This window comes from Hoplias malabaricus, chromosome X1 (genome assembly GCF_029633855.1).
Source record: "Hoplias malabaricus isolate fHopMal1 chromosome X1, fHopMal1.hap1, whole genome shotgun sequence".
Lineage (NCBI taxonomy): Eukaryota > Metazoa > Chordata > Actinopteri > Characiformes > Erythrinidae > Hoplias > Hoplias malabaricus.
Genome location: NC_089818.1, coordinates 15,032,993 through 15,049,159, shown reverse-complemented (window position 1 = coordinate 15,049,159; position 16,167 = coordinate 15,032,993). Strand labels below are relative to the sequence as shown.

The 16,167-nt window shown below is 41.1% G+C and overlaps 1 protein-coding gene across 1 annotated transcript in view; it reads left to right on the top strand.

Annotated features, from left to right (window-relative positions):
* The window catches only part of LOC136675598 (PEX5-related protein-like), a 33,490-nt gene extending 24,000 nt beyond the window's left edge, over positions 1–9,490 (top strand). The window contains exons 7-13 of the mRNA XM_066652232.1: positions 2,727–2,846; positions 4,484–4,627; positions 4,914–4,984; positions 6,783–7,001; positions 8,066–8,231; positions 8,514–8,671; positions 9,197–9,490. Coding sequence (XP_066508329.1) covers positions 2,727–2,846; positions 4,484–4,627; positions 4,914–4,984; positions 6,783–7,001; positions 8,066–8,231; positions 8,514–8,671; positions 9,197–9,386 — 1,068 coding nt within the window. The 3' untranslated portion in view covers positions 9,387–9,490. The remainder of the gene's footprint in view (positions 1–2,726; positions 2,847–4,483; positions 4,628–4,913; positions 4,985–6,782; positions 7,002–8,065; positions 8,232–8,513; positions 8,672–9,196) is intronic.
* The last annotated feature ends 6,677 nt before the right edge of the window (positions 9,491–16,167 follow it).

Below are 16,167 nucleotides of genomic sequence, written 5' to 3'. Positions count from 1 at the left end.
GCACAGGTAGAATTAAAGGAATACTAGGTAATATTATGTTCACATGGAACTGGTGGCACTGAGCATGCATTAACGGTGCCAGTGGGGCTAGGTACAGTCTTAGCCACCAGGGAGGCCAGTGTGGATTTACGGTTGTTGATGATAAAAGGTAAAGTAAGACTATAAAGCTGGCTTCGAGGGGGATGGGTCTGGGATGCTAGACTTCACTAGTGATACTGTGGCTGGATTGGGTACTCAGGGGCTGGGCTCAATGAGTAACCATAGTTGTTAAGGATAGCTGTTTGCTGATGGGATCATAAAGGGCCACAGCAACCTTAGACAACTGTAGGGAGAGCCCAAGAGCAAAGATACCAAGATCTTTGATCTTTAAAAATGACAATAAACACAGATTTTAGTCATTTTTCAGTGCTTTCAGTTAAAAAAAAATCTGTGCATCTGTGCATTAATTCAGGGAGCCCACCAACCCACACACTGTGAAACAAGAGCACCCAGGCCATTTTTATTGTTTGCCTAAACCAGGGATCAAACAATGTTCTGCTGCTCCTTACATAGAGCTTTGGCCAGCTGTCAGCCAGAAGGTTTTAAATAAATCCCACTTACACTGGGCTGTGGAGCAGTGGGTCTGTATTCTCTGGAGAGATGGAGCTCTATCCAATTCCTATAGGATGAGATGGAATGGTTTTTATGACCCAGAACTTATCGTCCATCATCAGCACCTGACCTCGCTGATGTTCTCAGGGCCGAGTGGCATCACATCCCCCCAGTAACGTGCAGACATCTAGTGTAAAACCTTCCCTGAGGAGTAGAGGCGGTTACCCTCCATTTCAGGAGGAAAGTTGGATGAGAAGGTGTCCACACACTTTAGCGCGCTCAAAGTGTTTCATGGGAATGATTTAGAGTATCATTACGCTGTACATTCCCACTATCTCCCACCCTTTAGACGTGCTGACAAATGAAAGAACCCAGACTCTGCAGGAGAGCGTTTCGTTAAAGCGAAAGAAAATTGCACAGAAGAAGAGAGTGATCATCCATATTCTATCGGATGGATACCGGAGCCTTTTATTTAGATTTGATTTATTCCACTACATTACTTATTCTGAATGCAAATGCTGGGTGTGTGTGTGAGAGAGAGAGACCATAACGTCACAGAGAGAGATATAGAGACAGATTAAGACAGAGGGAAAGAGGAAAGATGTGAGAGAGGGACAGAAACAGAAACAAAATGGAGAGAGAGTAAGATTGGGAAATTGAAGAGGGAGAAAGAGAGAAGGGAATAGAGCACATGAAAATAGAGAGAAAGAGAAATGGGAAAATGAGAAAGAGGGACTGAGAGAGAAAACCTGCCTTAATGTAAATTCAATGCTGTTTGTAACTGAGTGTGTGTCTTTGCAATTTGAGCTTCAAAAATACACAGAATGTCTTTTAAATATTACGCTTCTTTTGTTTAATAGTGTTTAAAGAGCTCTGTTAATGTCCTCGGAGTAGATTAAGAATGACACACACAAAACACACACTGAAAGAAAAAGAGGGAATGGGTATCGTAGGGTTAGCTGCTGCACTGTCCAGATAGTGTCAGGAACAGGTGAAAGATGAGAGAGAGAGAGAGAGAGAGAGAGAGAGAGAGAGAGAGAGAGAGAGAGAGAGAGAGAGAGAGAGAGAGAGAGAGAGAGAGAGAGAGAGAGAGAGAGAGAGAGAGAGAGAGAGAGAGAGAGAGAGAGAGAGAGAGAGAGAGAGAGATGAGATGAGAGAGAAATGTTTATGGTAAAATCCTGAAGAAAATGCTGACTTCTGCGTCTGTTTAGAAAGGAGGATTATATATAGGATTATATAGTATATGACTAATGGTTTGTGGACATCTGCTTATTCTACATTTCCTCTGAAAAGAATGGTATTCATACAGATTTAGTCTCCCTTTGCTGCAGTAAAAGCTTCTACTCTTACTGAAAGGCTTTTTATTAGATGTTACAACATTGCTGTGAATATTTGATGGCAGCATCTGACCTGCATCTGACACTTTTCACTGAGCCTGGTGTACTTACGCTCATGTGCAGCTGCTCCGGAGCATACCACTTCATTTCCTGCTTTTGATGGATGATGAGGATTTGACCAAGAGAAGACGCCCCAATGTGACTTTTATTTTATTTTATTTTTTTGCAGATATCTGACCATAAAATATATATGTGTTATCTGAGTGTAAATAAGTAAGACTAATCCTAAACGTGATCCTAATCTTAAAGTCAGGAACTGAATCTATTTAATTTTAGATGATTTTAATTAAAACTTTTAATTTAAAAAATAAAACATGGTGCTTTTTTACCAATTATTTTACAAAGTCAGGAGAGTTGTGTTAGTGCTGCAGGACAGGTCAGGACATGTTTGTCTTGAAAGTGTACGGAAACAACACACACACTCTAACCCTGTTGTCCACTCGGATATAAAACAGACGCAGTGTGAAATCTGAGCATATTGCCTTTGTCATCGAATCAGAAATATGATTTTTTTTTTGCAGATGATATTCAATCTCATCCACTGTATAACAATAACACTTCTGTGACATTTTGACTTTGTGAGGATCAAATATATCTTACACAGGCATCTTATTTATCCAAGTTTTCAGTAAATTTGACATTTCTGTGTCTATCTCTCTCTAGGATATTATTTAGGTACGATAAGGATACAGATATGTATTTAAAATCCTAATATCTGATTCTCTTCTGTCCCTCCAGTCTGACACTGAATTCTGGGATAAGATGCAGGCGGAGTGGGAGGAGCTTGCACGGAGGAACTGGCTGGAGGATGGAGAGAGTGAATGCCTGCTCCCACTGAACATTTCGCCCAATGAGACGGTACAGCAGCGTCCAAATACAAATACAAAAAAAGACCTGCAGGCTTTTTATTAGCACATAATTATGCTGCATTCTGGTCAACTGGGAAGTCAGATTGCCTGTTAGATACATGTTAGCTGGACATTCAAATAGACATTTCCCATTTGGGAGTCATAAATCTTCCTTTTCTTCTTTGGTAGTGAATGCAGCATTAATCCTGTGTTAAATCGTCCAATAGGGGCGCAGTAGGGCCCCTCGTCATCCAGTCAGAACAAGCGTTTCATTTGCATATTTTCTAAATGCTTCAATTTAGGCCCTCAATTTGATAAAACCATAGATTATCACTTCAAAAGGTTATAGACTCCAGATGCCAGATAATGCCCCCTTTCATTTGAAATTCTCTCTCATCTCTCTACATTGTGTACAGAGGCAGAAATCATTTCAAGCATCTAAAACAAAGCAGCCGTAAAACAATGCAAGCCTCGGGGTATAGTTGGTGCAATTAAGCATAAAAACATGGTTCAGTGTGTTTTCATGGCATCATACACAACTGATGAATCAAAACATTAAGACCACGTGAAATGTTCTTAGCAGGAGTGTGACCCAGACAATGCCCTGAAATCTGGTAATTCATGTTTACTTCACTCAGACACACACTCCTCCACTCTCTGCATTGAGCATGGAAATATTAGGCTCATGTGCATCTGCTCCAGAGCGTCTCATTTCATTTCAGGCTTTTCTACTGAGATTAAACAAGCCGTGTTTGCACAACTGAACACCATAAAGAAACTGAATTCACTAGATCCAAGCAGTGTCTTAAAACTTTGTGTCAAATGGTGTCATTTTTCAGTCTCTCTCTCTATTGGTCTAAATGTCAGCCAGCAGTTATCAAGCAAGTGAAAAATGACAGATTTGCAGATCTCCTACTAACTTCACTTTCCAAATATATATTTATTAATGTTTTGTTTTGCTGATGTTTTAAAGCATAAGGCTTTCCTAGGAGGTGTTAGTTTCCATGCCCTTCTCCTCTCCACATGCTCCGTCTGAGTACTCCTCTTTCCCTGCAATATTAAAGAGCCCAGCATGATCCAATTATCAACATTCTGCCATCCACCACTCCAGATCTATTAAAAGATTAAAAACAGGCTCTATGCTTAAGCTTAAGAAAGAAAGAACAATATTAATCCGCAGCTGTGTCTCAGAGAGTGGACTTAAAGCCAAAGTAGAAAAAAAAAAAAAAAACTGGTCACATTTGATTGATGTATACTCTAATGTTTAGCTCAAAAAAACCCACAGAAGCCATCTTAAGGCCTGAAATCTGGCCATGTTTATCGGTATTATATGAATTATAATGTCAGGCAGTGGGTGGGGTTGTGTAGAGTTATTAGATGGGCATGTGTGCTGTCCTTGCGAGGATATGATGGTATTTAGCCATGAGAGCATTACTGAGGTCAGGAGGTCAAGTTGGATGACTTGTTTTGGATCACAAACTCCACACCTCCTGATGCTGTGGGGCTTATACCCCTTTAGCCAGTACTTGGCATTGGGCTGGGTTTTTATAGCATCACATTCTGTTGTTCCATGCCCTTCTATGGTGTGAAAGGTTTGGATAATGTGAAAACTGTGTACATTTTGTTGTTGTGTTTGTCTTGTTACAGGGCTACTACTTCCACATAGACAACCCTTATAAAGACTGTCCCAATTCGTATGAGGAAGGGGTGCAGAAAGTCCGGGAAGGAGACCTGAACAGCGCTGTTTTGCTGCTGGAGGCGGCCATCCTCCAGGACCCGCAGGACTCTGAGGTGTGTTTTTTTTTTTCCTGGAGCCTGTGTCATTTCAGGGTGTAATAATATGGCAGTAGTCCAAAAACCCAGGAACCCTATCAATCAGTTTTATCTTTCTGACTCAGTTTCTCTGCCAGCGCCGTAAATCAGTACATCTGCTGCTGCTTTAATCGTTAAGCTGCACTCCCCCCACCCCTCCCCTCTCCTCCATGTACCCACATCTCCCTGCTATTCCATATTTTATCCCCTGTAATGTGCTGGCATGCTTGTGTATGGTAATAGATTTGAGCCTGTGTGTCTGAAGGCTTGGCAGGTGCTGGGGACCACACAGGCCGAGAATGAGAACGAGCAGGCCGCCATCGTCTGCTTGCAGAGGTAAAAAGAGAATGTGTTTCAGCTCCGTTCTGCTCCACTTTATTTGTATTTCCACAGACATGAAACATGGGCCCAGCCACTTGATGAGTAAGCAGATCATCAACCTGGACCCATGTAAACGTTTTTCATTTGTATTGCACAAATGGCTTAAAATGTGTAACGTGCATAGGAACTAGATGTCTGAAAAGCTTAATACCTGTAAAAGAGGAAGAGGAACCCCAAAATAAAACACAGTTGCCGACACGGGATTGGAAATCGCTTAGAACCACTAACAGAAATTAGGTTTTTAAATTGTTTTTGGACAATTTGGATATTCATGGCCATCACAACAGTGTATTATTAAACATGAATCTATAACTGTTTTTGTTGGGTTTCTATTTTTAAAAACATTGTCTCCAGACCTCTGAAAGGCAGTGTATTTGGCTGAGGGCTGCAGAGCAGCAGGGATGTGTTACTGATGCAGGAGATTCCACATGTTCACAACGCGGATTCAGCAATTTAATTTCCCATAATCCGAGGGGATTACGTCCCTTTCTGTTATTCGACAAAAAAAAAAGAAAAAAGAAAAAAAACAAGCTGTACCTTATCATGGTTTCCCTGCTAGACTTTATCTTTCTTAAATCCCATAAGCCTCAAATCAGAAGTAGTAAAAGCAGCTTGGAGATTGAGTGTATTCAGTGTAAAATACAAACTGGTTTTGAAAAAGTTGGGACAGTTGCAGTTTTAAAAATGCTAATCAAAAACAGAAGGCAGCGATTAGTAAATTCTGATGTAAATTGAAAAGTGTACAAATTGATATATAATGTTTTAGCTTTTTAGTTATGTAACATATGTGTGGTAATAAGCATGGGTGTCATTGTTAATATTTCCTTCACAGATGGTTCATTCATTCATTCATTATCTGTAACCCTTATCCAGTTCAGGGTGGCGGTGGGTCCAGAGCCTACCTGGAAACATTGGGCACAAGGTGGGAATACACCCTGGAGGGGGCGCCAGTCTTTCACAGGGCAACACACACACACTCACACATTCACTCACACACACACTCACATCTACGGACACTTTTGAGTCACCAATCCACCTACCAATGTGTGTTTTTGGACTGTGGGTGGAAACAGGAGCACCCGAAGGAAACCCACGCGGACACAGAGAGAACACACCAAACTCCTCGCAGACAGTCACCCGGAGCGGGAATCAAACCCACAACCTCCAGGTCCCTGGAGCTGTGTGTCTGCGACACTAACCTGCTGCACCCCCTTCACAGATGGTGAAAGATACATATGCAGTCGGCACTCATACACCTCCAGAGTTTGACACTGGCCTCTCAACTTTAGTAACAAGACCAATCTTTACTAGCCAAGATCTCCAAGATAATAAAAAACTCATCTGAACACAAATTGTTTCCACAGTGTATCAGCTCATTTCGCGCGGCATGGTGGCACACAGCTCCAGGGTCCTGGGTGCCTGTCTGTGAGGAGGGGTGTGTTCACCCCTTGTCCGCATGGGTTTCCTCCAGGTGCTCCGTTTTTCCCACGGTCCAAAAATATACGTTGGTTTCTCAAAAGCGTGCATAGGTGTGACTGTGTGAGTGAATGTGTGAGTGCGTCGCCCTGTGAAGGACTGATGCCCTCTCCAGGGTGTTGCACCTAGTGATTCTGGGTTGGTCCTGGATAAGCGGTTACAGACGATGAATATTTTCAGAAGAGCACCAGCCTAAAGAAGTTGATGTTATTGACATATGGATCCTGCAGTGCATTCTCCAGTCTTAAATTTCTGCTGTTTCCTTGCATTTGTCCAGGTGTCTGGAGCTGCACCCTAATAACCTGAGCGCTCTGATGGCTCTGGCAGTCAGTTTGACGAACACTGGCCAGCAGCAGGAAGCCTGTGAAGCTCTTCATCGCTGGATCAGACACAACTCTGCCTACAGACACCTCCTGCAGGACCGCAGCCCCCTGGACGGCTCTCCGCTGCCCAAACGCAGGGGTTCCTCCGTCTCCCCAATCTCCACACTCGGCTGGTACGCTCAACACTTTCATTTTCAGAATTTTAAGGAGTGTGCACAAAAGTCTATTTAGTGATATATTGAGTATGTTTAGTGCGTTAGCAGCATGGGTTCATGGAGGGTGCACTCTTCTCAGCAGCTGAATGGACAGACAGAAGTGTGTATTGTGTTATATCTCTGTGCTATTTCTTTATTTCACCACTGAGCCGTATTCTCTGCAGACAGCTGTCAGGCTTCAGCCTGAAATAACTGACAGAATCATGTGGTAAACACACTGTCACTGCTGAGGATGAACAAACCCGAGCTTCTGTAACATCTCCCTGCATCCAAACCCTGTCAGTTTATCCACATCCAGCAGAGACAGGGAATACTGATAGGAGCGTTTGTTTTTGTACATTCTCAGCACAAAATGTTCTGACTTTGGAAAGTGTTTCATGTTTTAAATACAGAAACAAGGTGGTGGCTTTGATGTTATGGCTGATCGCTACACTGATAGGCTGTGATATTAAAGCCTTCACCTTGTTTCTATATTCACTGTCCATTTGATCTTGTAGGTCTACAATTACAGAGTGTAGTGTATCTGTCGCTGTGCATACGTTCTTAGCACCCTTTCACTCTGTTCTTCTTCAATGCTCAATGCAGTGTGTTAGTGTGTGTTGCTCTGGTGTGAGTGGATCAGACACAGCGGTGCTGCTGGAGTTTTTAAACATTGTATCCAGGCACTGTGCACACTATTAGAAACATCTGTCTTGTTGGTCCACCTTGTAGATACAAAGTCAGATACAGAGGCTCATCTATTGCTTCACAATTTGTGTTTGTCGTCCTCTAGTCCTTAATCAGTGGATACAGGACGCTATCGGCTGGATATTTTTTGGTTGGTGGACTATTCTCAGTCCAGCAGTGACACTGAAGTGTTTAATATCTCCAGTAGTGCCATTGTAACATGATGAAACAGACACTTAGCTGGCGCAGCTGATAAAGGACATCTGTCCAGAACCTCCTGCTCCTTTGGACATTTTGTGCACTTCTCTACAGTTTTAATACCTTTCTCTCTCTCTCTCTCTCTCTCTCTCTCTCAGTTCTCAGCTGGTTGAAGTGTTGGAGTTGTATCAGGAGGCTGTCCAGCAGAACCCAGGCATTGTTGACCCTGACCTCCAGACTGGACTGGGCGTTCTCTTTAACCTCAGCTCAGAGTTTGATAAAGCTGTGGATGCTTTTAACGCTGCTCTGTCTGTGAGGCCCGAGGTGAGAGCTTTAGGGCAGTAGACATTGACTATTAGAAGTTTGGGTTTGATTTTAGCTGTTACTGGAAAAGTGACCTGTTGCTTGTCAGATAGTGAGCCCACATTCATCTCCACCCATAGAGCTCAGATGTATAATTACATCTGTAAGCCAGAATTCCACTGATTTTCCCCCTTTTCTCCATAAGAATATGACACCATTTTCTTTACGAAAGAATATTTTATGATCCATGATGAAGTTATTTTTCCCCTGGCCTGTCATAACCCAGCTGTTTGTGTGTGTCAGGATTATCTTCTGTGGAACCGGCTGGGCGCAACTCTGGCTAATGGGGACCGCAGTGAGGAGGCTGTGGAGGCCTACACCAGAGCTCTGGAGCTCCAGCCTGGCTTCATCCGCTCCAGATACAACCTCGGCATCAGCTGTATAAACCTAGGAGCACACAGGTAACTCAGTGACTACTGTAGTGGGCTGGAGGGACAGTGGACAGTAAGAAACAATACAGATTTGCATCTGTAGACAGATCATCCTACCATTGTTTTCCAAATGTTAGCTGACACTCCTGATCCAAGAAGAATAGGAAAATTATAAATAATATTATGTGGGCTCTGGAGTGGCACAGCTGTGAACTTGCCACAGTCCTCCACAGTCCTCTCTCTCTCTCTCTCTCTCTCTCTCTCTCTCTCTCTCTCTCTCTCTCTCTCTCTCTCTCTCACCAAATTTTAAAGTGTGGTTATATCAACATCATTGGAGCTTACACAATGCTGATTGATGTTGGAGAGTGAGAGCCTTCCTCCACTAACTCCTGTATGACTTTGCATTTTATTTGGCCCAACACTTGGCTTAATTCATGAACTTTAGAGCATGCTAACAAAGTGTTTTCATACTGATACACTAGCCCTAAATCATAGCCTATAAAAATAATCACAAAACATTCTCTCTATTGTTTTCTTGCTCTTGTCTCTCTGCAGGGAGGCGGTCAGCAACTTTTTAACAGCTCTGAACCAGCAGAGGAAGAACAGGAGCCACCAAGTAATGTCCAGCAGCATTTGGGCAGCGCTACGTATTGCTCTGTCGTTAATGGAGTTGCCCGATCTAATCCATGCCGCCAGCATCGGGGACCTGGACCTGCTCCTGAGAGCCTTCGATATGGACATGTGAAAAAAAAGAGTTCACCAAATGAAAACAATGCAGTTTTAGTGAAGGCCATGCAACACATCAGGTGCTTTGGTGTGATTTAGAGCAGATAGCGTTATTTCTACTGTATTTAAGGTATTAAGGGGCATTGATATTTGCTATGGATTTGCAGTTTGCACACAGGAGCATGTATTCTATATATGGAGGGAGAGAGAGAGAGAGAGAGAGAGAGAGAGAGAGAGAGAGAGAGAGAGAGAGAGAGAGAGAGAATGAACAGAAGCACATTTCCGACCAGATTATTTTCTATAATCCTGATTCTAGTCTTTTCTTATTGCTTTATGGTTTGTAATATTGATTGCTCTTTGTATACTTGAATACAAACCAAACTGATGTAGCACGGAGGTAAGTACTTAGCGTTTAACGACCTCACATATGTCCATACACAGATTTTAGTGAAATGACCACTACTTTTCTAACAGCATAGTTCAAGTCTTCATCCACTGCGCTCTCAAAACAGAGGTGTAATATTGCTTTAACAAGAAAATAGGCAACAAGTTCTGTTAGCCTCTATGTATCATAACAAGCTCCAAAATATAGACAAATTCAGTATATTCAGTAATTAACTACTACTACTACTACTACTCCTGTGACTACTACCACTACTACTAATTATAATACATAACATACATTTATATTAATAAGTATAATTTTACATTATAAATTAAATATTTATAACAATGTCAGTACAATTGATTACTTCATCTTCTCTTCAAACTCACTTTACAAATGTCAACCTTCGTGTTTGATGTGAAAATGTGCTAAAACAATAACCTCCCAATATCAGAATTTCTGAATATCTGTGTAGTTTAACGGTTAAGATGTAAACAAAGTCCTTCGTAATCTGATCTAAAAAAGGCAGAATTGTTCACAGTGGTTTTCATAGGAACCAGACGTCTCCCTCTAAAATCTCCTTCACATGATTTACTGCGAAAAATATTTATGAATGTGCTGACACAAACTTGTTTTTGATAATTTCGTGAATATTTGTTTTTAGATTGTTAACCAATTAATCAACATTATCGAATAAATATAAGAAGATTAGCATGAATTCGCTGGAAACTGAAGTAGCGCTATTTGTGTGCTAACCCTCCTGTGACACCAATTTCCTATCACCTCAGCTGTAAAAACACTGAAGTCCAAATATTTATGAATATCTAAAAACTCCACGTCACATCAGAATGAAAGACTAGGTTTACATCTCAAACACTGAATTATGAGAACCAAATGGCGTTCCCCTTTAACTGTTTTTTGAGAGTGTAGCGGTTCTCGTGTTGTCCACTGGATGGCACTGTTGCTGCATCAAACACCCATGCAGCATAGCAGCCGTGAATGGATCTGAGCTCTAGCTCAGTGACACAGTGGAGTGATGAATGACATTAAGTGTGTTTGGCTGGGGAGGCGTCCAGGGCCCAGGTGTGCCAGCAGGATTTGTTCCCCAGGCCAGCTGTGTTCCAGCACGCACCTTTAACTGAAGCCTGCTCCGGGGCCACTCTGGATCAGGCCCTAGTGGGGGGCCACTTCAAAGGACCCTCGCATGAAAGGTCACAGCAAAAAAAATAGAAAACATCTCATGTTGAAGAGTGCTGGCACAAAAATGACAGAGGCAGATACCACAGAAGTGTGCAGACGTTTGTTCACCTCTGGTCAATTGGTCCTGGTTCCGTTGGTTCTCCTCCACGAGGAGCCCCCAGTTGAATTACACGTTTCGGTTGATTTTCTATGTGAAAATAGTTCCTACTCATACCAGAATATGTGCTTTTCCCTGTCATTTCCTCTCTTTATTTGTTGAGTTTCAATATATTGGATTAAATATTAAAGCTGACATTAAACTTGCAATTTTTAATTTAGTGAATAAACAGTTAAAATCCGAAGAGGATGTGTTCACTTCATTTAATTTAAAAAATCAACAAATATACGTTGGTTAAGCAGGTGTGTCAAGCTTTATGCAAACACCCTAACAGGTTGGATGTTGAAAGGCCAAAGGTCAATATTCTGACCTTTGACCATCGGCGGCTGTTTTAAGGCGGTTGTCTTTGAAGTTTGCTACTTGAATTCAAGTCATATTTTCTACGTGAAAATATGGGAACACATCCTCTCACAGAGAACTGCATTATGTAAATGATTAATTACTGTTTATTAGCTGAATTTATCATTTATTGTAAAATGTGGCCTGCGCCAATTCACTTATGTTAAGCAAATGAATAGAGGTCATCAAACTGGGGGCATTTTTACATTTTCTTTCTGTAAATGATTTGTGTAAACTTATTTTTCAAATAGAAAATCGACAAAATCAACATCTTTTGACCAGGTGTGCCAAAACTTTGCCCAAAGCTCTATTAAAATATGAATATGTTAAGACAATAAAAGTGATTTGACGCAGTAACAAAGGCACAAGCAGCTCCAAGGCCTTTACCAGCACGTACTAGACTAGATAGCACCTAAGATAAGACTATGCAAGCCATAATAGTTGTTTATTTTTTAATATTCTGTGTACATAACAGCTTTCCTTCTGTATGCTTTGTACGATCACGTTGTCATATCACATACACACTGGATGCTAAAGGCATTGAGGCTGATTGAGGATCAGTGTTATTATTTTATAAATAGCCTTTTTACATCTGTTGATTTTTCAGACTTAAACGAATGTGAGGTATTGAGAGGGACGGTTTGATATGATAACTTGACCCTGCATGCACTATTTCCCTTTATTTCCATATGCATGTGACATATGTAAATGCTGAAACTGCACTTTTGTCTATTTAATCCAAAACCATAGTCATAGAGATAAATACATAAATGCACAGTATGTTTTCACTGAATATAAGAGGATAATAAACCATATTCCATGCTAGATTTTCGCACCACATGGGCATTAATGACACGTTGTGATACTGTAACATCTATAAACCATGTAACGACAACATTTACTGAATAATGACGCATGGTTTGGAATATGGTAAGATCCCATTCAACTGAAGCATCACTAGGCGACATGGTCCATGTACTGTACGCATGTTTATTCCACTGAATGTCTCAAATAACCTCTGGGACTCTTTGTAAATATGTTATCCAATTTTACTGATGTAAAGCAGTATCATAATGCATTTATTACCAATATTAAAATGTTATTTTAGAAGGAGTTGTTAAATAATTGGCTCCTCTGTGTGTTTTGTTTCTTTATACACTACATTTTCCTTTTTCACAGCTTGGATAATCTTAGCATTAGCTCTGGGGCAGCCGCACATGAGTCTAAGCTCACCGTTCCCGATGGCAGCTGCCAGCTATAGGTGAATGAAGCCCCCTCAGCCTCGGTCTGTGCAGCAGTAGAGCTGCATTTTTGGGATTGATGGAGTTCCATCCAGTACTTTAAGGTACTTTGAGTTGGAGTGGTGTTTAGGATCCATATTTAATTTTCCAACATCAGCACCTGAGCTGACTACTGCTGTCATTGCTGCCATCAAATCCTCACAGTAATATTCTAACATCCTGAGTCTTCCCAGAAAAATAGAGGCTGTTACTAAAGCAGGGGGGTGGGAAGTTCTTGGATCATACTTCAATTCAGAGGAAATGTTGGATCAGTTGGTGTCAATAAACTGGTTCATGTGTCCTATAACATTTTTTTAGGTTTCTAATACATCTCACATCACCATGCCTTAACATGCTTGGAGGAGAACACAAACGACCAGTTTGTTTACATAAGCTCAGATGTAAGATGACAATGAAAGGAAATCAGGGCTTGACTGAGGAGACGGTATCAAATCCCAATATTTAAATTACATTAGTTTTTTCCTGGACGTTATCTCTGACTTATTCAAATGCGTGCACTTTTGGGTCTGTTTGACCTCAGGTGAAACTGTAGATGTCTCACCTCTGAAACGAAAGCCATATGACTGGAGAGGAGAAAGGCTTAAATTAGCATATGGATTTTTGGAAGGGTTTAGGAAACAGGGAGGATGTGAGGTCTCTCAGCTTCCTCGGATTTCATGGTTTATCATTTCCACTCTCGGATACTCAGGAACTCAGGGTACTTCTTATGTAACTGTATTCTCTTTAGTCCTTACTGTACCCTCTGCCACCTCAGTGTTGTTCTTAGGCCCAGTATGGCACAATTTATAGTGCAGAATGATGCTTGTAAATATGTGATTGTTCATGGATGTCACCACCACTGGATCCAATCTCCCCCATTCATTCAGTTTGTCATTCATTTTTCATCTCTAACTGTTCATGCTGATCAGGGTCACACTGGGTCAGGAGCCTACTCGGAATCACTTGGCACCTGGATGGGGCCAGTTTATCGCAGGGAACTACACACTCAACCAGTTACTCACTCAGTCACTCTCACCAATTTCACACACTCAATGTGTGCCTTCCAATGTATGTTTGGACTGTGGGAGGAAAGCGGAGCACAGATTGGAAACCCATCAGACACAGAGAACACACCACACTACTCACAGACAGTGACCCTATGCAGGTTTGAACCCAGGACCCAGAGGCCCTGCAACTGTGTGGCAGTCACACTACCCGCAGCACCACCGTGCTCCCATCACCGTGACCGTAAAGGAACCTGAGTTTGAAAATTTCTCTTCAGTAAACCATTTCACATCAACCACTCTAAAGGACTTTGTTTACATTGCAACCACTGAACAATGGAGAAATTTTGAAATAATGTACTATTACATTCAGCAAGAAAAGTCAATATTCATAATAAAAAATAATCAGTGACGGTAATCAGAATAGTTATTGTACTACTTTTACTATTAAACTTTCCAGAACACATTTCAATTCAGTTTAACTCTTTGTTTTCAAAGTAATACTTCACATTGCCCAAACATTGTTTTTATCATAGCTTCTATTCTCTTTAAACTTGCTTTCAGTTTCCATAAAAACAGCTGCAGAAATGTTTTCCACAAGAACAATCTAGGAAGGTGGTTGGATTTCCTGCTGCTTACATGGCTAGCAATCCCAAACACTTTCAGTGATGCTGATGTCTGGGCACTGGGGGCAGTCCATTATTTGTAGATCATGTACAGCTCCTGTTGCCTTCTTTTGTGTCTATTTCATTTGTTTCTTTTTCTCAGTAAGCGCTTATTGACAGCTCATCATCCTTTCAGACCCATAGTCTTCTCTACTATGGATTTTTGTTCTAGTCTGAAGCAAGAGTGGTCTTTATTTTCTCTTCTCTTTCAAAGATGAATGCTTTAAGTTATTTACATGGTTGTTATTTCTTGGTAATATTTGAACTAAACTGAAAAAAATGAATAAAATAAAGGCTGTTTTGACGGGAAAGGAAATAATATAAGTGTAATCTCAGTACATTGTTTATGTATAAAGAGCTTATATTCAAAGATGACAATCAAAATCCATTCATCTAAAGGAGGAGTGATGGAACAGATATTTCTATATATATTACACAGGATGTGGTGGAGGATCTGACAATATAGGTTAACACTGTGTCCTATTATTATGGCTCTGTCCCTTTAAGCTCTTGCAGCCCTCCACCCCTCCACCTAGGCTAACTGTAGCCTGCCGTAGACGTGATGACAGCTAAGTAAGTCCTCCACAGTGACAGCACTCTGATCCACACTGGAAAACACACTCCGGTGGGAGGGAGACTTCTACTACAGCTCCATCACCTGCTAACTTTGGGGACCACCATACACCAGGAGCATCTTTAGGTGAGACTGACAGATATCATTTATATATTTCCTTTTCTTCCTCTCCTCATTTGATTTCTCTTAATTTCTCTTTATACTTTAATGAGAATATGCTTTGATGTATCTTTGCTTTACGGCTTTGGTGGATGGCTTTAACCCTTTGCATACCAATAATGCCTCTATAGTGCTGGTGATTCTTAGAAAGCTTTGATGATATTGTGTAAATTTGTATTTATTTATTCATTATTTTAATGTCGGTTTAATTTGATTTATACACAACTGGGGTTCACTGTAAGTCTTAAACTGTAAAAGCCAGTTTTGAAACTGAAATTGAAACAAAAAAATGTCACAAATGTGGCAAAAAGGCACACACCCAAGGGATGTGGCCCTGGGAACCACCTTGAAAGGTCCACTTAAAACCCACATAAACCCCAAAAACTGCCAGAAACCTGTCTGTGTGGCCGGCTACACATGGTTAGGAGAATAACAATAGAAGAAAATGGAGGGCTATTTTTGTCCCTCTTCCACAGACAGTTGACTAAAATGTGTGGATTCTTCATAGAAAATCATAGTAACTCCAAATATGCCACATTAGTGCCAATAACAAGGCACCGACCCAAGGGATGTGGCTTTGGCAACGAGCAGAGTTTTAAACCCACACAAACCCTAAAAACAGTACTGTAACTTTTATACATTTCTGTGGCTTGGTTTGGAGCTTAGCAAGTCAGAAGAAAGAAAATGGAAGGTGCCATTTCCCTCCCTTTCTTCTATACCCACTGACTTAAATCACATTAAAGATGGTTCTCTATTGAAAATGTTGTGTATTTTAGAAAGCTGGCCTTATTTAGCAGAAAATTCCAGGCTTGTTTTTACTTTTACGGCCTTTTAAAGCAAATACTAAGTATTTGCAAACCTATTATCTTATCATTTTCTCTGAAAAAAGCACAATGAATGCTGTTTTTCGCCTTTTTGTTTGGGCCACACTTCAGCTGTGTGTGTGACTCCAGTCATTTTTGATAATTGAGGAAGCTGGTGGACTAGACCATTCTTCCAAAGGGGGCTGCCAACTATCAATGTAGTTAGGGAAAACA